General features: G+C 52.5%; 8 protein-coding genes across 8 annotated transcripts; 4 read left to right on the top strand and 4 right to left on the bottom strand.

The window, feature by feature from the left end:
- Positions 1-441: 441 nt before the first annotated feature.
- NECHADRAFT_96018 (uncharacterized protein) lies at positions 442-2,788 on the bottom strand (the record flags this gene model as incomplete). The annotated part of the gene is made up of 3 exons (XM_003043726.1): positions 442-1,133; positions 1,187-2,525; positions 2,732-2,788. The coding sequence occupies 3 exons, from the start codon at positions 2,786-2,788 to the stop codon at positions 442-444; spliced, it is 2,088 nt and encodes a 695-aa protein (XP_003043772.1).
- Positions 2,789-3,431: 643 nt separating this feature from the next.
- On the top strand, positions 3,432-4,260 carry NECHADRAFT_84500 (uncharacterized protein; the record flags this gene model as incomplete). The annotated part of the gene is made up of 2 exons (XM_003043852.1): positions 3,432-3,971; positions 4,222-4,260. 2 exons carry the CDS (start codon positions 3,432-3,434, stop codon positions 4,258-4,260), a joined length of 579 nt encoding a protein of 192 aa, XP_003043898.1.
- A 469-nt stretch (positions 4,261-4,729) lies between these two features.
- NECHADRAFT_63301 (uncharacterized protein) lies at positions 4,730-6,270 on the bottom strand (the record flags this gene model as incomplete). Its single annotated transcript, XM_003043725.1, has 3 exons — positions 5,987-6,270; positions 4,971-5,935; positions 4,730-4,901 (listed from the first exon to the last, which is right to left on the bottom strand). Coding segments are annotated over exons 1-3 (1,368 nt in total), but the record flags the coding sequence as incomplete, so codon positions are not given.
- Positions 6,271-7,776: 1,506 nt separating this feature from the next.
- NECHADRAFT_48247 (uncharacterized protein) lies at positions 7,777-9,689 on the top strand (the record flags this gene model as incomplete). Its single annotated transcript, XM_003043851.1, has 4 exons — positions 7,777-8,221; positions 8,280-8,462; positions 8,510-9,390; positions 9,441-9,689. The coding sequence occupies 4 exons, from the start codon at positions 7,777-7,779 to the stop codon at positions 9,687-9,689; spliced, it is 1,758 nt and encodes a 585-aa protein (XP_003043897.1).
- A 1,695-nt stretch (positions 9,690-11,384) lies between these two features.
- Positions 11,385-14,098, bottom strand: NECHADRAFT_71566 (uncharacterized protein). Its single transcript, XM_003043724.1, has 3 exons — positions 13,940-14,098; positions 12,765-13,210; positions 11,385-12,717 (listed from the first exon to the last, which is right to left on the bottom strand). Exons 2-3 carry the CDS (start codon positions 13,178-13,180, stop codon positions 11,547-11,549), a joined length of 1,587 nt encoding a protein of 528 aa, XP_003043770.1. The 5' UTR covers positions 13,181-13,210; positions 13,940-14,098; the 3' UTR covers positions 11,385-11,546.
- Positions 14,099-16,730: 2,632 nt separating this feature from the next.
- NECHADRAFT_63296 (uncharacterized protein) lies at positions 16,731-17,742 on the top strand. The gene is made up of 4 exons (XM_003043850.1): positions 16,731-16,872; positions 16,992-17,067; positions 17,155-17,197; positions 17,282-17,742. The coding sequence occupies exons 1-4, from the start codon at positions 16,867-16,869 to the stop codon at positions 17,418-17,420; spliced, it is 264 nt and encodes an 87-aa protein (XP_003043896.1). The 5' UTR covers positions 16,731-16,866; the 3' UTR covers positions 17,421-17,742.
- A 43-nt stretch (positions 17,743-17,785) lies between these two features.
- NECHADRAFT_71563 (uncharacterized protein) lies at positions 17,786-20,010 on the bottom strand. Its single transcript, XM_003043723.1, has one exon. It carries the CDS (start codon positions 19,781-19,783, stop codon positions 17,882-17,884), a length of 1,902 nt encoding a protein of 633 aa, XP_003043769.1. The 5' UTR covers positions 19,784-20,010; the 3' UTR covers positions 17,786-17,881.
- A 1,348-nt stretch (positions 20,011-21,358) lies between these two features.
- Positions 21,359-23,261, top strand: NECHADRAFT_48162 (uncharacterized protein; the record flags this gene model as incomplete). Its single annotated transcript, XM_003043849.1, has 4 exons — positions 21,359-21,463; positions 21,830-22,090; positions 22,142-22,733; positions 22,783-23,261. 4 exons carry the CDS (start codon positions 21,359-21,361, stop codon positions 23,259-23,261), a joined length of 1,437 nt encoding a protein of 478 aa, XP_003043895.1.
- Between the last annotated feature and the right edge of the window lie 1,017 nt (positions 23,262-24,278).

Genomic DNA, 24,278 nt, shown 5'->3' with positions numbered 1-24,278 from the left:
CCTCTAGGTTAATATACGGCATGTGCTTGGTGATGTGTCATTCTGAGGCATGTCATGCTTGTATCGATGTGCTTGGTACTCGTCAGTAAAAGTGATGACGCCTCTCCGGTTAAGATGGGAATGGCTTCAAGACATTGAACATGTTCTGTCAAAGATGACCATGGCAGACACATCATGATACAAAATACAGGTATTAGAAATGAATTTCATTCACCTTGGAAAACGTTGCAACTATTTTTAAATCCCAACCTATGCACCCCCGATATTGATCCCCCTTTCCATCACCATGTAGGTACAACCTTGTAAATCTAGCCCCCAGTTCAATCCCCACGCGCCAACTCTCTCGTGTACCTAGTTGTAGCATCCAAAGAACCCAATCGCTAAAGAGAATCCATCATAATACAATGTTCTTTTTTAATAGTCATTCTTCATCAGGCGCCATCACCACTCTTGTGGTGTCCATTCCTCCTGCTGAGGGGCAGCACAGAAATTGTCCCAACCAGACGCAATCCAGAGCAGGGTAAAGTGAAGACCCAACAAGATCAAACTCGTTCCTAAGCCCCAGGCGCGCGGTCCGCTTGTAAAGTAATCTCTTGATGCTGGTGGGTAGCTCGTTAGTCGAGGTAGACCAAGGTCCAGGGCCGCGACGGCCACTAGGGGGATAGCAATGTTGAGCTGCACCATAAAGGGCCAGCAGGGGCGTGTCAAGGAAGTGATTTTGACAGCAAAGAGGCCCAGACGGATGATGTAGCTCAGGAGAGACAAGCTCGGCCCTGCCATGGTAACAATTTCAAGGAGAAACATGCGCAGCCTGTCTCTCAAGGCGTTGGAGGTAGTAGTCGGAGGCGCCAATAGCAGTGGAGGGCTTTGCGAGCTCCTCCTCTCGTTCAACTCCGGTACTTCAGGGGCGTCTCTCACAGTGGCCACGATAGAACTACGACGACGGCCTTCTTGGCTGCGAGAAAGAACCATAGAGTGTGCGGTACGATGACGAGAGACGGATTGGCGGTTTGGATCCAGACGAGAGCTCTGTGTACTCTTCGATGGCGACAAATCTCGCGAGGTAGGTCGAGCCAAAGCTCCAAGCTCCTCAAACTTGTCCGCTGTGCTCGAGTGGTGACGGTGCCGGGAACCTACATGACAGTTAAGGGCAAAGCTTGTTAGGAAGTAAGACTACGGAGCTTACCGGTGACTGGTGTACCCGGGGGAGCGGGCGAGTCAAGATTTTGAACTCGGCTTCCATTCAGGCCAAGTCCAGGGGCGGCTTCTTCCCTTACCCCATTGTCAAAGCTCATCGTATCTCGCATGCTCATGGCCTTGAGCACCTCGTTGGCGCTGGGTCTTTCGGCGGGGTTGAGTGACAACAGCCTCTTGAGGAGCTGATAGAGCTTAGAAGGAAGGTCTGGTCGCTCACGTCGCTCATCCTGGAAGCCCTTCCACTGAGTAATCTCTGCTCTGAGTTCATCGACATCCTCAAGCTCTTCCTGGATGGCATTCGCGCTCTTATAGGGAAGCCTTCCGAAACACATGAAATACAAAATCATGCCGAGCGCAAAGATATCGGACTTTGTGGTGAAGTTTGCGTAGCGTCCTGTGGCCGGGTCCAGTTTTAGGACTTCCGGGGCGCAGTAGGATATCGTTCCAGTAGTCCCTGAGGAGTTGCGCACAACGTTCTCAGACTGGACTTCACCAAAGTCACTGATCAGACATGTGAGTCTGCCGCCCTCGTGGTGCAGCAGACAATTGCTCGGTTTGAGGTCGCGGTGGATGTAGTTGGCAGCGTGGAGATATGCCACGCCAGAGGTAATATCTCTGAAGAGTGAGTAAATCTCATCAAAGGATAATTGGCGGTTGCCATTAAAGAGGTCCACAGGAGGGTCGAGCTGGCCCTTGGATCTTCGGCGCATCTGGGCCTTGAGCTCTTCTTTGGTGGCCTCGCGAGGCGCTCCGCCGACAATGTACTGGTGAAGATCGCCTCCATTGCAGTACTGCTGAAGAATAAAGGCACAGGCGACACTGGGCCCGAAACGAGTGAGCTGGAAGTCTTCCAACCAGACATGTCGGTACGACACAAGGTTTGGGTGGGATAGCTTGGCAAGCAACTCGACTTCGATAAGAACCTTTTCAAGCCAGGCATGGTCGTCTCCGACAGGAACTCGTTTGCAAGCAAACTGACCCAGCGGGCAGCCGTCAATCTGGTGGCGCACAAGTAGGACGACTCCCTTGCCTCCTCGACCCAGCTCACGTTCCTCGACAAAGAAGGAATTAAAGTAATTGGGACTGAAGGCGTTTCTTCGAATTCTGCTGCCCTCGGTATGCGCAACACCAGGCGTACTCGAAAGGAACTCGGCGTTGCCGTCGTGGATATCTGGAGACGGCGAGGTTGGGCTTGGAGAGCTACCAGCAGCGCCGAGGGCAGGTCCGAAAAGTCTCCTCACAGGGCTTGGAGGCGTATGATCTGTAGTCGAATCGGGGTTCGCGTTGACAGCGCGAAGCATGCGAAAGTAATCGGGGTCGACATAACTCTCTCGACGAGGACCAAAGGAACGATCAAAGGTGCGATCATCAGACGATTCAGGACGGGTGAGCGGCTGGTGACATGTAGGGCATTCTGTAACGGCGCGGATTTCGAGACGATGAGACTGAGAGTCGCGGACGACAATGGCGTTGTGGTGGCGGCTGCAGAGGTCAGTAGGCGTTGGAGTCAAAGAGCAATGCGAGGTAAGGTTACTATGACGTACAGAACGATCTCCCGGCCCTCATGGGGCTGGTAAGGAATCAGCGACATGTTCTGGAGGCAGAAGCATCAAATTGAGAAGAAAGCATCGCAGTCATGATGCGCCAGGGGCAAGATGACGGGCGATGATGGAGGCGGGAGTTTTATGGTGGGAGAGCTTTGGAGGAGGTGCAAGAGGAGGGTTTCTCAGGTGGTGAAGCTCGGAAGAGGTGGTGGTGTTTAGTGGCTGCTGACTACCTTACTGTACCTAGGGAGGAGCACAAGGGACCTGGGTAACGTGCGTTGGGGATACACCACCACGTAGCAATATCCGACAGGTCGGGTGAGAGGTGAGTCAAGTAATTATGAATGCGTGTTCCCTTGAAGAGTTTTCATTTTTATTTCTGCTTTGAATGTTGAATATTTGAGTGCCCGTGCAAGTTGTGCGTTGTCCAGGCCAGGATGAGCAGTCAGCGTGAGGCCATCTGATTGACCAATGCAGACCGAAGTAAATAGATTGGATGAAAATATCGATGTATATAAAAATAACAGACAAAACTACAGGCTTTATTTCCAATGCCTGTCTTGTCCAATTGTGTTTCTCTGCCCACCCGCTTCCGGGTCATGGTACAGGGTAACTTGGTCTTCAACTACGCCTCTTTCCCCGCCATACATCCCAGGCATCTCCTTCTCCTACAACATCATGAACTCAACCATGGCCGCCGACCTTCGTTCAGCGTGTGATCGCTGTCACGACAAAAAACTACGATGTACAAAGATTCCGGGCTCTATAGTTTGTGGCCGCTGCGTCAAAGCGGGCGTCTCTTGTATCTTTAGTCCTCCTGCTCGATCACTCCGCCAACCCAACAATACCGCCTTTGACTGGTCTCCTATGCTTGAGTTCGACAGTCAAACGTTTGATCCTCTGGGCAACGTTGGCCTAAATCCCCAAACGGTTACTCCTCCTGTGAGCGATGAAGCAGACCCAACGCCCCCGAGTCCAGTGTCACAGTTGGCCGACCTCATGGTCTCACTGGACCGTCTGCAACAAGACTTTCCCAGCCCGGTGCAGCATCACGTTTCGACACGCCAGCTTAAAGAAATTCCCCAAAGCTTGACTGCAAAGTTCAATCTTCAGACCACTCTTGATAATCTACTACAGACGGCTCAGAAGCTTTCGGCATTATATCCTGAGGTGCTGGAGATACTCCAACCAGGGCAAGACACATGCAATATCCCAGATTGCATGCACAGGGTACATGGATTTCTACGAGCTAGGCCTCAACTACCATTTGATCAGTCTACCATTAATCTTCTCATCGCTTGTCACCTGAAGCTCCTGGCAATTTTTGACAGCATCGTCGATCATGCTCATTTATGTGCGAAAGTGACCGCAATGTTACCCGACGACCATGAGCCTAGCTTCGACATCCCCGAGATTCGAATCGGATCCTTTGTGGCACCAAAAGCTTCTGCCGCTTCAATGATGACGGCCATGATAATAGAGCTTCAGTCAACGCTCGCAGCAAGAGCTCAACAGCTGAGTGACCTAGTCACATCTGTTGCTGGCAACGAGTCAAGAGAGGCCAAGGTACTTGGTCTACAATGCGAATGTCTAAAGGAGCATTCTTCGACTACACTAGCCGAACTCTACGAATTAAGAGATCACCTCACCAAGCTAGGGTTTATCCGATGAGGTAAATCGTCAAGCAATCTCTACCTCTGCCTCTCAAACCAGATCAAGGGTACATCTTCGCCTTCCTGCCGAATGTCGAGGCCAAAACTATATGAACGTCCTGTCTCGTCTACCCGGAACTGAGCCCGGTAGCATTCTTTTGGCCGTCTTACACTCGCAAAGTCGTCGTTAAAGAGCCAACCCACCCAATAGTCTCCCGACTTGTGCTCTAGTTGATACGACACTTGTTTACCAAAGTTGTCCATCTTGGACGCCATCAACCTGCATCCGTCCTTGGTGGTGGAAGGAGGTGCAGGAGAATCAGAGGGAGCATCCCATTTGTCGCAACTTATGGAGACGGAGATTGGACCATAGCCTGGGTGATAATATTCACCAGCAAACCTCCCTGGTGGCAGCGGGGCCCGAATAGGAGGCGATGGCAGAGAAGGGTACAACCTATTCGAGCAGTTTCCAAGACGCTCTTCCCACTCTGCATATGTCTGGTTCCAGCTGAGATGCTGTCAGCTTCTGGTACGATAAAGGAGCTTGTGGCTCGATAAGTGAAAACAAGGTGCTTACTTTGCCTCCAGGTTTTGCCGCTTTCCCTCCTCTACATGGAAAAAGTCGTATAGAGTCTTGGCGATGATGGAGTCGAGTGCAGGGGCGTTTTCACTGTTGAGCATGATGACGAAGCCAAACTTCTTGCTCGGAATCATGAGCATTATGGACATCATGCTGTTGACAAGACCGGAATGCCACCAAACTGGCTCATCCTGGAAGACACTTCCAAACCAACCGAAGCCGTAGTAGACGGGGCCCGTGAAGAGCCGCTCGCGTTCTTCGACAACCTTGTGTGGAAGTTTGAGGGTGTGATGACCGGCTTTGGAGATTGGGCCTGTCTCGTCGATCATGTGTCGCAGATATCGAGACCAATCGAGAACGGATGAGATGGCCATTCCCGCACCAGCGATGTTCTGCTCATCCCTCCATGGGATCTCGCCATATGTCTCTGTGTCGTTGTTCCAGTAATATGGAACTGCCAGAGTACTCTCGCTGGCCAGTGCATCGTCAGGATGTAAGTAGGTGTTGCGCATCCCCATGGGAAGCCACAGCCGATCTCGGAAGAAGTCAGCAAGAGAAGTGCCCGTGAGCGTCTCAATCAAGTAACCCATGGTTCCGTACATCAAGTTGCTGTACCTCCACTGGGCGCGCGGCTCTCCAGCCATTGGCAGATGGCGGAACGAGTGCACCATGTTTACGGACGAGTTGAGGAATGGACCAGCATAGTCGTGCCTCGGGTATCCAGTTCTATGGCAGAGTACATCGGCGACAGTGATGTGGCTGGTGGCCCAGTCATCCGAGAGAACAAAGTCTTCACGGAGGAGGTTAGATACGGGCGTGGACCATTGGATGTCGGCATAGTCTTGGGATTGGTCTACAAGGAGTGACAGGGCGGCAGCAGTGAAGGACTTTGTCATGCTACCACAGTAGAAAAGAGTTGAGGGTGTGACAGGTTCACCCTCTAGGGAAGCATATCCGAACCCCTGTTGACGGCGTCAGTTGCTTATGAATGATACACCCAAATCGTTACTCACCCTCGTCCACGTCTTGTTCCCGTCGAGTATGGCCATGGCAAGACCGGGGGCATGCCATCGAGCCATCTTGTCCCGGATATACTGCTCAAAGGCAGCATCAGCAATTGGAACGTCATTGCTGTCGTGGTCTGTTGACTCAGAGTGCGACGATAGCTGCTCATTGAGTGGGATCTGCTGAGACGACGCCAAATGGGCCAGACATGCGACATGCAGCGCTAAGAACAGCATCATGGCTAGGATCTAGACAAGGGTGTCTGATCTTTCACGTTGAATGTCAATCTGTGGCTTGATTGTTCTAATGGTCCCGAGAGGATGGTTCACGATTGGGAAAATGCGACGATCGGCGACTGCATTTGCCGGACGCCAACTTTTTCCGAAGGGTCTCAGGGAGGCATTGATCTTGGCTTGAGATCACGTCCTCCTTGTTTATCAGATCCTTGGTCTCGCCATGGGTCTTGACTACGGGTGGTGAATTCTCCACTAACAAGGCGACAGATGCGGAGCCACAGTTGCCCAAAACATGGACTGTACGAAGTACGTATTTCCATAAAAGATTGTTTACGACATGGATCAAGTCCGACAAGATGCCTAACTCCGGGAGACGGATATAAATATTCTGTTTGATGTTGGGTTGGGTAAGGAGACTTTGTCACGCAACCGAGATGACAACAAAGGGGAGTCAAAGACAGGGCGCTCCACTAAGAAGGGTAAGCTTAACATGATTACAGCTGGACTCATTCATCTCGGACCTCTTCTCTCTCACGCTTCGCTTCAGCTTACCAAGCCAAGCACCACCCTTTTCACTTCTGTGGGGAAGGACAGAGCCGACTTCCGGGGGGTCCCACGGAATATTATACCGTGATGAGACGTTGATCGGCCGAGAAGTCGTCAAGGGTTCGCACGAGGTGGCGTGAACTTGAACGGGAGACGATCCCGGGTGCTTCTCCCGTCCAGGGGCCCAGTCATCTTGAGAGAGCCTTAACGATAACGAGATGCTCTTCTGCGCAAGTCGGCGGAGTTTGCGATGGCCCCGAGAGCGAGAGCCCGAAACTGGGGTCCTTTTTCGTTGATTCTTCTGGTCCCGAGGACATCGGAAGGAAGCCATCCTGGTCCACGGGCCTCGAAATACCCGGGTCCCCCTCTCGTTGTTTTTGGGGGGTCAAGGTCCCAGTCACATCAGATGAGGAATAAGATGAATGGACGATGCCAGTTATCATTATTCACATTTTCGCCTCTCTCTGTTGACCTTCCTTTTCTTGACCGCTCCCTTATATAATGGTACTTGATCCCCTCCTCTTGGTATTGACAAGTCTGGGGTATAAGTCAAGCGATCTACTTTTAACCGGTCCACCACACCCGATTTGAACATTACTTCCGTCCAAGAAGCCGAGGGACAAGATCTTTCGTTTCGCTCTGCGAGTCGTGCAGAATCTCATCTGATCGAGTATCTGTTGGGGGCTGCTTCTCCTCTTTTATACACCTGTCACACCACTCAGCGGACACGAGTTGATACGATCGGGACGCATTCATTACGCGACGATTGAGAGTAGCGAATATTATTCAGAGAATTCGCATTTTAGATCTAATTGAGGGATTCAGGCGCGAAAGGCGTAGGTACGTATATCATTACCTCCACCATGTCGAGCCGAGGAATTGCCCAAAACGGAAATGCGGATGACTTCAGTCTCACTGGAAATCGACACCCCGGGAGAACATGGTTATCTGCTCAGAATATAGTAGCTGGATCTAACTATCGAGTCAAGATTTACAACATGGCTGCCGAAGCCAGCATGGCTCCTTTAGAGTCCGCACACAAGACGACATCCTACGAACTAAGACGCGAACCAACACTAGAAGAAAAGACCCGCGAGGCAGTAGACGAAGGCCATGATGCCGATATCCCCAGCAGCATGGGTTTCGTACCCACCCAAGCCGACGAGCGCAAGCGAAGAGCCAGCATCGCAAGCAGTAGACGCGCAAGAAGAGCTAGCAGTGCTGCTGCGGCAGAAAATAGAAAGGCTCTAGATGATTTGCAGGAGCGGAGGAATAAAGAGGAGGGAAATGATGAGGGAGAAAGTGGAGAGGATAGTGGTGATAGTGAAGAGAGTGAGAGTGATATCGTTTGGTGGGAGAGCGACAAGGATCCTCAGAATCCGTACAACTTTCCCAGGTGGAGAAAGGTTCTCAACTGTGCTCTCGTCAGTTCTCTGACGTTTGTCACGCCGTTGGCTTCGTGTAAGTGAACCCGTCCCAAACTTGGACCTTGAGTTCAAGATAGCTAATGTGCGTGTAGCCATGTTTGCACCTGGTGTTCCTGAACTCATGCTCGAGTTTGGCAGCAAATCGTCCGAACTCGCCTCCTTCTGCGTTTCGGTCTATGTCCTAGGTTTCGCTGCTGGTCCTATGGTCTTTGCTCCCATGTCTGAGCTATATGGACGTGTTATTGTCTATCACATTGGCAACATTGGCTTTCTTGGTAAGTTTACCCATATTTATAAACAACTGGTTTCTGACTCTGTATAGTCTTTGTTATTGCTTGCGCAAAAGCCCCGAGTTTAGGCGCTCTCATCGCGTTTCGATTCTTGAGCGGTGTATTTGGATCGTGTCCTATGGCTAATGGAGGAGGTTCCATCGCCGACATGATTGTCCAGGAGAAGCGTGGTACAGCCATGGCCAGTTTCTCAATCGGACCTCTTCTCGGACCCATCATCGGTCCCATCATTGGCGGTGTCGTAACTGATTCTCTCGGTTGGCGCTGGGTCTTTTGGATCATCACCATCATCTCAGGAACCATCACCATCGTCTTCTTCATCTTTGCGGTCGAGACATATGCACCTGTTATTCTCGAACACAAGGCAAGACGTCTTCGAAAAGAAACAGGCAACGATAGACTCCGGTCGAAACTCGATGCTGGATTGAGTCCCGCCGATTACTTCAAGCGTGGCATCCTCCGACCATTCAAGATGCTTCTCTTCTCACCCATCTGCATCATCTGCGGTCTCTACGTCGGCCTTTCATACGCGTACTTGTACCTCATGTTTACAAGCCTCACACCCCTGTTTATGCGAATTTACCACTTCAACACCATCAACTCTGGCCTAACATTCCTCGGTCTCGGCATCGGTTCCATGATTGGCGTTATTTACTTTTCCATCTCGAGTGATAGGAACATGAAGAAGATGGCAGCCAAGGCGCAGACCAGCAGTGACGAGGAGACGGGACCTACGGAGCCTCAACCTGTGGTTATGAAGCCAGAGTATCGACTCCCTCCTCTGAGGGCTGGAGCCATCTTTTTGCCGGCTGGTTTGTTTATTTATGGATGGACTGCTGAGTACAAGGTTCATTGGATTGCGCCTATTATTGGTACTGCTGTAATGGGTGTTGGAAACCTCATAATCTTCATGGTAAGCCCATCTCTCAAAGTGCCCCTGACACTTACTCATTACACGTACAGACCCTCCAAATGTATCTCGTCGATAGCTTCACCGTCTACGCAGCCTCAGCCTTGGCCGCCAACGCCGTAATGCGTTCCATCGCCGGTGGTGTCCTACCCCTCGCTGGTCTACCCATGTTTGACAAGCTGGGTATGGGTTGGGGAAACAGTCTTTTGGGCTTCATCGCTGCTGCGCTTATCCCTGCCCCTTGGTTGTTTATCAAGTATGGTGAGCATCTGAGGAAGAAGTTTGAGCTCAAGGATCTTTAGATGGGTTTGTGGCATGGCGTTTCTGGTGGGAGGCATATTGATACATAATACTTAAAAGTTATATGGGATAATCAGGGTTTAGATAGATAAAATGGGCTGGCTAATTCATAGTTAATGTATTTATATCACGTATTAGCTTCATGATGTAAATGGAAACAAACAAGCAAGTCTATTCAACGCCCCCAACGCCTCCTAATTTGTCTACGTCTCTATCTACGCTACTACGTACTCACTCACCCACCGAAACTCGGACCTTCTGTATGTTTAGTGTTTCCCTTCCTTTCGCTGCTTGCACTTGCCGCAGTCCTCTTCTTTGTTAACAGTCAGCGCAGGATACGGCTCAAGAACCTCGCAAATTTCACCGGTTCTCACAGCTTCGGGGCATCGTCTATAGAGCTGCCCGTCCTCTTCGTACAGCCACTCCTTGTCTTCATCGGAGATCTCTGATTCGGGAAGAGGCCTCACGTAGCCACAGCATTCAAACTTGATGCTAGGAATCCAACACATGGCTGTTGTTGGTGATAGCGGTGGTTCGGGCTCAAGGTTTTCGGTGAGTGTGTGAGAAAGGAGTTGGGTGCAGACTTGTTTGCCTGCTTGGTGAAGAAGCAATTTAAGACTCATGTCTAGGGACTTATATACTCATGTGTACGAATGATATGTATACGTAGTTTTTACAACAAAAACATGGAGTTCAGTAAAGTCCTGTCTTCAAACTCTGTATCTATCTCTGTACTTGGCCTTCTCGCCATTGTTCGAACATTCGGCTTGCTCATATATGTGAGTACGACTTGAGTAGTCTCCACATGTGGTTGAACATCTTCTCGAGAACAATGAGCCCTCCTTTGTTGTAGCAACTTGTTCCAACGTTCCTGTATCGATTCTCGATCAACCCCTTACTGCACATGCTGATGCAGATGGAAAGAACTCAGAATACCCCCATCCAAACACCAAACCCTCAACACATCCCCTTGACAACCCTAATAATGGCCTGATGCAAAAACTATCCCTCAAAGCACAGACCCAAACCCTCATCATGACTTTTCTTCGCCTCATGCCAAGCCTAGCGGATACACCCGCCTGTGCTTCGCTTCTAGAACAAAGGCTGAAACTGGAGTTCCAGGCCAACGACATGCCCTTCCCGAACGAGGCCTCACTAGTAATAGCCCGAGAAAGGTTCCAACAAACATCATGCCATCTCGAGGCTATGACTCTTTCCCCTGACGTGAAATCAGCCCACTCTTTAGAGCCCTAGCACACGGACCAAGGCCGCATCATGATCTCATGTATCGTATCGTATCGTCCAGGGGTTTCAAGTGTCCATGCAAAGATTCCTTGATCGCCTTGCATCGTGGCTTTTTGCTTGCCTCTCCCTCGGGTTATCATATCATAGCTAATCCTTGGCCGCATATGCCCACGTTGTTGGCTGGTTGGCGTCGGGCTGACGGTGAGGATGCATGAACTTTATCCGTTGCCTTCAGCCAAAGTAACTTCATGTCATATCATATAGGCTACCTGCCTCTTCCGCGCGGCTGGCGCTTTGTCCATCTCCCTGCATGATCCTTCACGATGCGTATACGAAGCATTGCTGACGACAACTTGGTCACCGCCTTGCCATCTCGATAAGAGTTAAACAAGTCAGTATCAGGATAAGATGATAGACAATATGAAACAGTCACTGGAGGCACAGAGACACGATTATGCTGAATGGGGTCTTGCCCTTTATTCCTTTGATTGTTCAGAACTCGTAATTCCGATACCCTAAACCCTGGAAACAACCGTTACCCTGTCTATCATTACTTATGTGCATTAAATCACTCCCCACTCCGGTCTCAAGGCCTCAGCCACAAGACGTTGCTCTTAGTTGAGCTGGCCAATGCCAAGGTGCTCGGGGTCGGCCTTGACAATGCGCAGGGTGTTGGTGTTACCCATACCACCCTTCCAGCCCTGAACAACCACGACGGTGTCGCCGGGGGTCAGGACCTTGAGCTGCAGGGCGTTGTTGACGGCCCACTTGATGCGGCGATCCACATCCTCCTGCCAGTTGACCTCAGAGAAGTCAGGCTTGGCCTCGGGGAACAGGAAGGGGTACACGCCACGGTACAGATGGGCGAATCGAGAAGTTGTGGGGGTTCGCGTCACCATGAAGATGGGGCACACGGGTCGGTACTTGGACAGCATGCGGGCCGACTCTCCCGAGGTCGACAGAACAATGATACCACCGGCACCAAGGTCCAGAGAGGCACGGACAGCAGCCATGGCGCAGGACTCGACGGTGCTGACAGGTCGCTTGACCAGGGTGCACAGCTCCTCGAAGTGGGAGACGTAGGGGATGGTGTTCTCAGCCTTGAGACAAGCCTCGTGCATCTCCCTGACGGCCTCGGAGGGGTAGCTACCCTTGGCCGTCTCACCAGAAAGCATGACACAGTCAGCTCCGTCAGTGATGGCGTTACCGACATCGCTGATCTCGGCACGAGTGGGACGGGGGTTCTTGATCATGGACTCGAGCATCTGGGTAGCGCAGATGACGGGCTTGCCAGCAAGGTTGCACATGGCGATGAGCTTCTTCTGGGCAGCAAACACCTCGGCGGCGGGAATCTCAATACCAAGGTCACCACGGGCAACCATGACACCGTCAGTCTCCTCGAGAATCTCCTTGAAGTTGTTAAGTCCCTGTCGGTTCTCAATCTTGGCGATGATCTGAATGTTCTTGCCCTCGTCACCGAGAACCTCACGGATATCGATGATGTCTTGGGCGCGGCGGATGAACGAGGCAAAGACCATGTCGACACCGTTCTCGACACCAAACCGGAGATCGGCCTTGTCCTTCTCGGAAAGAGCGGGAAGGTCGACATCGGTGTTGGGAAGGTTGACACCCTTCTTGGAGCAGATGGCGCCGTTGTTTCGGGCCTGGACCTTGATGGTCTGCTCGTTCTCGATGCTGAGAACGTCAAAGGCGAGGACACCGTCGTCGACGTAGATAACACGGCCAGGCTCGATGACCTTGGTAATGTTCTTGTAGTCGACGTACCTAGAGAGGTCAGCAAGAATAGGCATGCGCAAAAGTATCAGACTAACATGTTCTCGGCGTCGGAGGCGGTGGCGTAGGCATCGTCGGTGGTAATGTTCATGATATGACCAACAGAGATGGGGATATCCTCATCGTTGGGGGTGTTTCCCGTTCGGATCTCGGGACCCTTGGTATCAAGAGCAATAGCGACGTTGCGGCCGGCGTGAGTCTTTTCGGACTCGCGGGCGTGCTCAATGACCGACTTGTGGTACTCGTACGATCCGTGGGAAAAGTTCATGCGGACGACGTTAAGACCGGCATCACGGAGGTTGTTGATGGCCTCGACCGAGTTGGTCTTGGGGCCGATGGTGCAGATGATGGAGGAGCGGCGGTAGTTGCGCTGAGGTCGGTAGGCGGTGTTGAGGGAGGCAAGCCACGAGATCTTGCCTCCGAATTCGAGGTGGTCCTGAGCGGTGGCGGCCATGATGCTCTGGGCGCGCTTGTGCGAAGGTCTCTGAGCCATTGTGAAAGGAGGGGTTAGCTACAAAACCGACTATCAAAGATAAATTGGTGGGTGGTGGAGGAGCTATCGGCGGGGTAGCTCAGGTGGTGGAAGTGAAGGATGAGGATTCAGGGAAGAAGCAAGACAGATGCAATCGGACAGAGCAAACGTTATATGTCTGCCGGACAAACAAGACACCTGTAGCAAACGCTGCGACCAGCCCAGGGAGACATCAGGTCGTTATGCGGGCACTTGCAGTGCACCACCCAGATGTCCTGAGCTGTGGGCAAGGACAAGGGGCGGGCGCTGGGGCGGCGAGCATGGATCTGGCGTGAAGTGACGTGGTGGGATGGGCGATTGCGATGGGGCGTGTGGCATTTGTTGGTGGGCAGAGCAATCGGCGCGACGCAGAAGGGCTGGACTGGACTGGCTTGGCTGGGGCAGAGAGACAACATGGCTCAGAAGCTGAGCTGATGGGCCGGGTCAAACAGATGTCGGGCCGTCGAATAATCGGGCCTAGAGACGAGGCGAGACGGATTTCGACAATCTGGTGTGATTTCGAATCGCAAAAGAGGACCATGCCCTGACAGAGCACGATATGCCTATGCGATGCGATCCTGTCGAGCCAGATATTGCCACTGCCTGCTATCGCCATCCCATCTGTTGCCAGACTGGATCCCTCGTTCCCCTGGGCCCAAGCCACCGCGGTCGTCTCCATTCATGTGCAGCAGGTCGACTTACAGGAGTCTTTGGTCTTCGTTGTACGAGTGTAGCACCGTACGATAGTAATCAAAGAAGATGAGGTGGTCAGAGTGAAAGAGGAACGTGCGTTCTCCCTGGTGTTATTTCAGGACGTTCGATGACGGACGAGGAAGCTTGCGAAGGTCGAGACAATAAAAGGGGTGGAGTGGAGGCGGAGAGGATAAGGCTGCAGGCGGCAGAGGGAGAAGAACCGGAGGGAGGATGAAGAAGAAGAAAAGAAAGAGGAAAAGTAAAGTTGGTGTGTGGTGATGGTGGTGATGAGATAAAATAAAAGAAGGGAAAAAACCTAACGAGGCCACCACCTTTCTCTGCTCCTTCCTCCCCGGACAACAAAACATACGTACCTCACCTTACCATGGGCAGGTAAGGCACTGCCACCAGGCCAGAAAGGAACCACGAGCGATGTAGCGCTACGGAGTACATGCCCAAGAGGTACGGAGAATTCCCAGTCCGCCTCATTTTTGCCTGTAGTTTTTGGTGAGATGGGGGAGCTATTTTTCTTATTTTTTCTTGCATTCTGGCGATCTGGTTCAAAAATTATGGGGAGCTTCCTTGCACCCCGCTTTCCGTGTCAGATGCCAGATGAGAAGCTCAAGGGGTCTGTATCATAGATCTAGATTTCGATTTCATTAATTTAGCCATCTCTACAGAATCTCGCAGCTTTCTTGAGGCTTCAGCATTTCAGAGACACCCATGGACAGCGTATTTGCCTCTCGTCCATGGTTCATGTCGTCGTTGGAGGTTGCAGCAAGGCGCTACCTGGAGCTGCTTGCCTTGCCCTCCTGGGTAGCTGCCTCCCCCACCAATCCCCGCCGCTGCGTTGGGTGGCTTTTACCATCGTTACAGTGGCCTCTCGGGGCAAAGTGCTCCGCCCGCTACTGCAGCAGCCGACAGTACATTAGCTCCTTCCCTCGCTCGCGAACTGCTTTGTCCCACACAGGCAAGTGGGTTGGAGATGCATCGTACCTACCCTGCGAGAAAAGAAGAAAAAACGAAGCTATAAAATGAAAAGCAATATTCGGCCATTGCTTCAGCATCACGATGCCCATGTTCCAATATTCAGCGCTCAAGCTGTCATCCTCGGCTCGTCGCTGACTGTATCCTCTTTGTACACGTACAAAACCGTTGAGTCACTTTTTCCTCCCTCCCACGGGCAGGGTACTTGATGGTGCCAACGTAAAGACGCGCCCAGCACCAGCGAATGAGCTGCCTCTCCCCTCATTCGATCAGATTCAAGGGCACTGACCTTGACCTTGTTTTGTCACTCTACCTAACGCCTCAACAACGGCTGGCGAGGCGTTGATTGGGCTCTGGCAGGCAAGGGGACCCAATCAGTCAGCTATTTGAGCGGCATGTTGCTGAGGTTGCTGATACGATTGGAGTCGGGGTTTGTGTGACTATTGCATACAGGTAAGGGTTGGAGGCGCCTCTTGGCATGGAGATAGCTGCAGGGCCATTCCCTACCTCAACCTAGAAGGCGGTTGGAGTTGAGACACAGGTGACGACTCGGCTCAACCATTACAGTATAAGAGAGCACATGTCTATGACGATGACGCGCAAGGAGAGACAACGGGCCCATGATACTGTCAGCTGGGCCTATCAAGCAGGGACGGTTTACAGTGCTGTCATGAGTTCTTGGTTCCCGTCATTACACCCAACTCAAGACAGGTTGTTAGGGTTCAAACCGCAACTACAACCATGTCGATGCGGAGAGACTCTTGACCGCGGAGACAATTCCACGCTGCCGGAGAATGCCTTTTCAAGCTCAAAACGAACAAGCCCCCATCTCTTGACAAATCGATCAAGACGCTTGGCATGGCATCCCTCATGGCTTTTTTTGCTGACCGACCTGTCTTTCAACAGAAAAAAAGACGCCGGCGGGAACCCACTTACAAGCAGCCCCTCAATCAAGAGGCGCGAATGAGGTTTCAGACACATCTCATCGCATTGAGTAACGGCATTCTGACCGACTCCATCTCCAGATATCGGTAGATATCACCCGTTGGGGGGCGAAGGAAGCGAACATGTAACAAGAAGTCTGGCCCACGCGGGGGTCCATCATGAGGGATTTTGCTTTTGCTTTGCCCCCTCCCCCTCCTCCATCTCGTGCTCTAGACAAAACGGAGAGCTCGGCGGTGCTTTTGGGACCCTTGGACCTTTGGACCCCTCCACCGTCTGGACTCGGTTTTTTTTTTCTGGGCTCGGTTCGAGTAAGGCCGAATGCCAGGAATTTGAGTCGCTGAGGGGTCGTCGACGGCGACTACGATGCTAGCGGCTGAATAGCTGCAGATGGAAACGTGTGCTGCATCGTTTATGAGACCCATCATGACCGGGTCAGTCCAGACCAGACCATTCAGAGCCTCGCCGTCTTAGTTCCTAATCTGGAACTTCCGCCCTGAGGCTTGTCCTGAGTGATGGTGATGCCTCATTTATAATGTGCGCCACCAAAGACTGACTCCAGCAGAACCTCTACCCATTCTTGGCCTAGCCATCTTTCATCGGCTCAACCCCGGTGATTTCTTCCTCTTTCAACTGAGGTTGTCGTTATCTTTTATCACCATGTCACATGTCACGGGACCCAGCGATTTGGGACGCTCAGATCTTGAGTCTCCGTCGACACGTGAAACTTGAAGGTGGCAGCTGAGAGTGTGTGCTTGGGTCCAACGTTCCCCGGAGCTTTCGGCGCCGGTGAGCCGGGGACCCACCCCAGACTCCCGTTCCCCAGCTGGCGTTGTCGCATGACGAACTAGCGACTCCATCAACTGTCTATCACCTTGAACGACCAGCCTTGTATCTATTCGCGATTCAGATCGAACTACGGGAAACAATTATAGACCTACGCTAGGGTCATTCAACGTCAATCCACTCAAACCGCGCCCTACACATCTCAATAGAAGCTGCCCATCATGGTGGTATGTACTTCCCCCGCTTCCCGACCCTGAAGCCTGTCTCTCCTCTCGAGCTCCTGCTCTTGTCTGATGCCGCTGTCGCTCTCTGGCCTGGCACGTCTAAAGACTTTTTTCTCTTGCAGCTCCTCGACCTGCTGACTCTGGGACTCTGGTCAAAGGTCGGACGGTTGACGCATTATGCCTTTGACGCCGTTCTTAGTGAGTTATCCAACCCTATGCCGAGGTTGCTCGTTTCGCGGATTGCTTGGCCTCCTTTGCATGACAAACCATTAACGTATGCCATAGTCTCGGCTTTCCTCGCTGGAATGAAGCGATCGACCGGTTTGACGTGAGTCTCTGCGCTCTCTCCCCCTTTTCGAGATTACACCGCCTATGGGAAAACAACGCTCTAACACGAATCGTTTGGATACAGTTTCAAGACGGACAAGGTCGCCGGCGAGAACAAGGACGTTTCTGGCTGGATCTCCAAGTACCTGGGAGTTGGTGAATGGGTTATGGATCAGTCTGTCGCCATTGCCGGCTCGAGCGGCTTCTTTGAGAGGACTCGATGAGCTCGAACTTGACGGGAGTCTGCGGGTTCACCGCTTACTTGGCTCGATACCATGCACCCCCTCCGACTCGAGCACGATCACGGCCAAACCTTGGGATGCGATTGATGATTTACGTACGTTTTCTGGGCGCCAATACATTTGCGCACACGCACCGACGACTCTGCTACGGGCACTTGGAAGAGGCGGGACAAGTCTTACGTTACCTACCACCATGACAAAGCACGAACCTCGGCTCTTCACGACGCACCAGATCTTGATAGCGGCGTTCGGGTATATATGATTAGGAATGCGAACATTGGATCAATGATACCGAATTCATGAGAAAAACTCCTGCTTCCCTTGTCCAACTACTCTTTGCTTGAGGTCAATCTTGGGGACACTACACGCCTCAACCCTTGTAGTCTGATATCTATTCAAGTCCGTACACTGTCATCATTCATATTAAAACGTAAACACTCCTCTCAGTCCACCTTCTGTTGAGGTTCTGTCAGAAACGCCGGTGGAACGTCACTGTTTTCGGAATTATCCCGTCTGAGCACCACGCTCTGCTGTTGAGGACTGTCCGGAGGATCATGGTCGTGATCCTCGAACCTTGATACCAACAAGTCGGATGGTACTTCATTGTCGCTCTCATCGTGACTCTCGTCATGATTTTCCTGGCTTGGTTCCTCGGATTCCTCCCTTGATTCATTGGCATCGGACGACTCTTCCGTGACTGGAGGTTCATCTGAGACACCAAGCGAGTCCCTGAGGAGTGCTCTAGCCTCCAAGAAGGCTTCCAGCTCGGCGCCTATAGCGCAGATGAGAAGGTTCCAACCCTTCTGCTCAGCTACACCCAGTCGCTCCTCCAGGGCTTCAACGACAGAGTCCATCTTTGCCAGATGATTCTGCATCTTGGTCTGCTGAGATTCATCAGAGTCGTTGACTGGTCCGGTCTTTATCAGCTCCCGGAGCCCAGCTTCAAACTCGGCGACGATGCCAATCACCTCGGTCCACACCCGAGATCCCTCGTCGAGAGCCTGGCGATCTTTCGATATCTGCGCTTTGCGACGTTCGAGGATCCCGATCTCTCCTTGCCACCACGTCCTAGCCATCTCCGCTGTACGGCGCTCCGGCCTCAGTTGTAGAAATTCTGTTCCCCGCAGTGATTCGACGTCTTCCCTTGATTGCGACCTTGCGCTGGGCCCAAGAGCATCGATATCCAATGGAGTGATGGGTGGTCGTTGCATCAGGGCTCGTATTTCCATATCCACATCTCGTCCAGCAGCTCGGTATCCGCTCAAGCCTGCCTCTCTTCGGTTCTTCACATCTTCCATCTTCTCTCGTACCCACCGACGACGATTTCGCATCCCAACTAATTTCTCTTCAAGCCGGCGGATATCTTGATCTAAAGCCTCTCGTTCTGCGCCAAGCTCGCGCAACTCCTGACCAAGGGGTTCTTCCTCGTTGTTCTCAAGTGTGTCAAGTTCGGTATAAATTTCATCTCTTCTTGTGCTGATCTTGTCGAGGTAGGCTAGGGCATCTTTCCTTTGTGCCAGCGCTGTGTCCAGATGGGCATCCTCTTCCGCCTTTAGTTGGAATAATGCATGCATGGACTGGTGAAGGCCAGTTCGAGCTGACTTCAATCCTCTCGGCTTTTTCGGAGGAGGCTGTCGCACCGGAATGACGTTCCCTTCTCGTGTCGATCTTGTCGGAATGTGCAAAGAGTTGACCATTTGTGACTTGGAGGTGGCTGTCGAGTAAAATGTGCTTTCGCCAGTGTCGCTGTCCCGTTCAAAGTCCCTCTCAGAACCATTCCCGCTACCAGCAATCAACCCCGAGGCTTGGAGGTCTAGAAGCTCTTGAATCTCGCGCTCGATAGCTTTCTCTCTTCGCTGCATACTCCGCCATATTGAATCGCGACGAGGGTGGCTTTCCGGCGGCTTCTGGTCCAGCAAACTGGTGCCGAGCCCGAACCGGGTTGGTGACAGCAATCCATATCCCCACACGCTGTCACTTTGGCTCGAAGGAATTGGTTGTTGAGAAGAACGCTGGTGGATTAGGCCCGACGCAGCAATTGGAGGCGGTGGTCCGGCGTAGAGTGGCTTCGGTCTCGTTCGGGAGGGAGAGTCGGAGTAGCGACGTTTACCATCGCGCGAAGATGGGGAAGAGGATTGTCGAGTTGAAGTAGTGGAAGTGGCTTGAAGTGGCTTTCTGAGTCTGGGGCCTGGAGGCCTTTGGTCGAGGATAGGGTCTTCAGCTCGCGGTTCGAGGTCATCCAAGTCATACTCGCTGACTTCTCGAGCAGGAGGGCTGCGTATCGATAAGCTGGAGAACCCCTGGCGAGGACTCGAGATGCGGTCGAGGATAGACGGTGACGGCATATTGAGGAGGGGTAATTCGGTTGCGAGAGTTGGTATGCGGTGAGGAGAGGTAGAAGGGACCAGCGTCGCAAAGAGAAGACGGTCGCCTACATGCGCTCAGAGTCGGGTAAGAGCTGTCTCACACCGGATCGGTCGAGCGCTGCCAGCCACAGTCTGTGAGATTTATTGCATCAAGTATCGCGATTCCGAAAAGGCCAGTTGTTGAAGTAGAATCCGTCGTTGAAAATAGCATATGGTGGTTGGATAAGGTCACAAGGAGATTTGAAGCTGAGAATTGAAGCTCTCAGGGTTGGCATGCGCCCGCCTGGGGTGCACCTGCCATGATTCCCCGTTTGGGAGCTCCTGCGATCCACAGGCGCGGGGAGTGGGGACCTTCGGCCGCGTCACGGGGGTTTCACTTGCCCTCCATGTGATTAAAGTGAAGGTGAGCTCTGTAGGCTTTCCGTGACACCTGCCTATCAGCATGTCAGAAGAACCTTAGCTAAAGGTGTTGCGTGCAGGCAGATTCTATCATATGCTCCTCTAGTCCTTATGGCGTGCCTTATCAGAGAACTTGCAGCAGATGCAAAAGCTTAGGGCCGTCAGCACGAGCAATGAGCAATCTAAGACACGATATCTACCGTTGATAAGCATGCCTAACGGTTGATCATAATACATGGGCCTTGATCGCATTTCCTTGCTGCGGTTTCATTCTTCCGGCGCATATCATATCAGGAGGTGGTAACGTTGGAAGTGGAAGGCGCATCCTTGGGCAGGTAGGACTTCTAAACCAGGCAAGATTGGTTTTCATTTCCACCACCACCAACTGCCACCTGGCCGTCAACTTGCAGCAAACATCTTCTCGCGAGGTGCATCTGTTTGCCCTCGGCATCGAGAACTCGGCTGTTTCTTGGTGCGAACCATTCATTAAACACTCGTATCCGCCTCCTTCACCTCTGCCTGGGCGCTATTTGGTAGCCTCGCCCGATCGACTCAAACGGAACTGTCTCCGCCGCCCGCACCCGCACTTCTCCAAACTCCCCGCTGAGCATCGTTCGCAGCCCATTCTTTTCCCCTTCTTCAACCTTTTCTTGTCTCTGATGCGCGCCCAATAATACACCCAAGGTCGAGGGTTCGTTTCCTCTGTTCCTGCGAGCAAAAGGCACCTGGCACCCGGATGGGACGGACGACTGCAAGCCATCAACTGCCGAGCGAGACCCTCGCATCTCAGCAGCGAACGGCCGAGGGAGATTCTGTTAACCCACCCTGACTGACTCCAGTCCAGTTCCCGACTTGCATCTCCCGTTGTCGTCTGCGCGCTTCTTTTTTTAAACTCTTTTCCCCTCGTCCAGCCACTGTTCCACCATCTGTTCCGGTCTCTGGCGCCAGCCCACCGAGCTTCTTTGGCCAAAAGGGCCCCCAGCCAGAAGTTAGAACACCTCAGTCGCAATGAGCCAATCACAGCAGTTCCCCCATTCACTGCGTCAGACGCAGGTGGGCTCCTCTTCGTACATGTCTGGTTCTGGTTCCGGCTCTCAGTCTCAGCAAGACGAACTGCACATGCCGGGCTTGAGCCAGACCGGTGCTCCAATCTCCATGTCGCCGCAAGACTACGAATTCGCGCCCCAGATCAAGCTCCAGGAGTCGCCTGCCAACCCCCAGTACCAGTCCGCTGCCGTTTCCGCGTCCTCGGTGCCCAACGTCCTCCAACCCGCCGGTGGCCTGTCCGCTCGCGGTGCCCCAGCCTCGCCCAACTTGGCTTCGCCGATGCAGCAGGCCTCTCCTGCCTCATCTGTCTCTCACCAGCCGCCGCCGCAACACCAGCAGCACTCTCACCACTCCCAGCAGTCACTGCATCTTCAGTCTCAGCACGGCCAACAGCCCCACGACTACGCCAGCGCGTCTGCCGCCACTCCCAGCAAGCCCCCGCTGAGCATGTCCCATAGCTACTCGCGGTCGAGCCCAGCCGCTGCCTACGACGGCTCCTCGAACTACCACGCCTATACTCCTACGACGCCTGGCGGCGCCTCTTCCTCGCACCTCATGTCGCCGCTCGACCCCTCCAAGTACAATGCTCCCGGTTCTCAGCGCACCATCTCCAACACCCCGCTTGGTCTAGCCGACATTCGTCCTCGAGCCGACTCGAGCATGTCTGATGGCGCTCCAGCTAACATTGGAGGATACGACTCAGCCGTCGCGCAACCTGGAACGAGCAATTATCTGGCTCCCTGGGCTATTTACGCCTTTGACTGGTGTAAATGGCCACCTCAGGGCAACGGTGCTGGCAAGCTGGCTGTGGGGAGCTATCTTGAGGATGGCCACAACTTTGTGCGTTGATAACATGCCAACGCATCTTCACCCACCTGCTAACATTTCCAGATCCAAATCCTCGATAGTCACATCGTTCAAACTCCCCAGGACGTCTACACGCCAGGCACATCCAAGTACAGCCTCGACTTCACCAAAGTGGCCGAAGCCACCCACTCTTACCCCGTGACTCGATTGTTGTGGGAGCCGCCCTCTTCTCAGAAGCAGTCTACTGACCTGCTTGCGACTTCGGGCGACCACCTGCGTCTATGGTCTCTGCCCAACGAGAATCCTTCAACTCCTAGCAACACGATTGGCCGACGTGACAATGCCGTCACCAAGTTGACGCCGCTTGCTCTGTTATCCAACTCAAAGACACCAGACCACACCGCACCACTCACGTCACTCGACTGGAACACCGTCTCCCCAAGTCTCATTATTACGTCTAGCATAGATACGACATGTACTATCTGGGATATTCCCTCGCTCACCGCAAAGACTCAACTCATTGCCCACGATAAGGAGGTCTACGATGTGCGGTTCTGCGCTAAGAGCGTAGACGTATTTGTTAGCTGTGGTCAGGACGGAAGCGTTCGCATGTTTGACTTGCGAAGCTTGGAGCATTCGACCATCATCTATGAACCCACCGGCAAGGAGGAGAGAGGTGGGTTTCCTTGACTTGAAAATTGGTACATCTACTGACAGATATCCAGACCCCAACGGTGGTCGAATCAGCCCAACGCTGGCCCAGCAGACAATGGCAAACCCTCCACCTTTGCTACGACTTGCTACCTCACCACACGACACTCATCTCCTCGCTACGTTTGCTCAAGACTCCAACACGATTCGCATCTTGGACGTTAGACAGCCAGGCCAGGCCCTGCTCGAACTCCGCGGTCACGGTGGAGCTATCAACTGCATCGAATGGTCGCCTCTACGGCGGGGTATGCTTGCTTCTGGTGGTGACGACTGTCAGGTTCTCCTTTGGGATCTCCTCAGCTCCAACAACCATGGATCTCAGCCTATGAACGGCGCGCCTCAACAGGATAACCCTAGAAGCCCTGTGGCCAGCTGGCAATGCGACTACGAGGTTGGAAATCTCGGCTGGGTGCCTCATCTGCCCAACTCGGACTGCGGCGAGTGGCTTGGAGTGAGTGCTGGACGTGGCATCTGGGGAACTCGAGTCATGTAAAGACCTGTAATGGGCTGGCGGTGTCATTTGTTATGCATGGGGCAAAGCTAAGGCTCTGCTCTGAGGACTGATGATTGATTCATGTAGAATGAGGTTGGTTAGGGTATGGTACATGCATTATGCAAAGCCTGGAGTTTTTCGAGGGTTTTGAAGTTGCCGGAGCATCTGCGACATGGTCGAATTGCTGGATCAAAACGTGGACGGCGCGGTGGCGGGTTGGTTTGGGTCAGGTTAGTGGTTGATGAAAACAACATGAAGGTGTATCATGGACATTGGCGATCTTTCAAGGACTCGGGTCGCACATGCCGTGATTACCAAGCGATGTATGAGTTTTGCAAAGTCACGACACAGCAGATGACACTTGACGGCCTGAAAGCCCCTGGTCCGATGGCGGGTCATGGATACGCCAGCAGGGGACGGGGCGTACAACTGATGGGGATGTATGAAGAATGGGGCGAGATGCGTTCAAGGGGGGAAACTGGGAACGAAGACGTGGGTGGCGGTATAGACTTGATTCAACATACACTACAGAATGTCGATGGACAAAGAAAAGGGGATAGAGGAGGGGATGCTCTGTATGATAGGGGATTGCTTGGTGAGGGGATAACTATCTTGAAACACATTTAAGCAAACATATGAGTCTTTGCGCGTTATGTATCGAAGTTGACTTTATATCCGCTGTGAACCCTCGATTTTCTTTGTCAAGTTATCGAGCTCCAAGTCCTGCCTCTTGCTGTCCCTGCCACACTCACCACTCGAGATGCGTTTCTGAGGTACGAAGAATAGTTTTTCGTCACTGAATGAATCCTCTGTTCTTTTAATTCTTAACGGATTGCCTTCGAGTGGATTTTAGTGCGGTTAAGCTTGTGGTATCACAAGTTTGTTGTTAAGAGGTGCTCCTTTTGCCCGACTTTGCTCATTCAGGATGGGACCTCGATCAAGAGACACAGTGAAGTCATATCAGGAGCACAATATTATCATTCTCTTTGCAAAGACTTGACTCAGAATGCTTTAACA

Source organism: Fusarium vanettenii (genome assembly GCF_000151355.1).
Source record: "Fusarium vanettenii 77-13-4 chromosome 9 genomic scaffold NECHAsca_27_chr9_1_0, whole genome shotgun sequence".
Lineage (NCBI taxonomy): Eukaryota > Fungi > Ascomycota > Sordariomycetes > Hypocreales > Nectriaceae > Fusarium > Fusarium vanettenii.
Note: the sequence above shows the minus strand (reverse complement) of the source record. Positions and strands in the feature narration are given on the sequence as shown.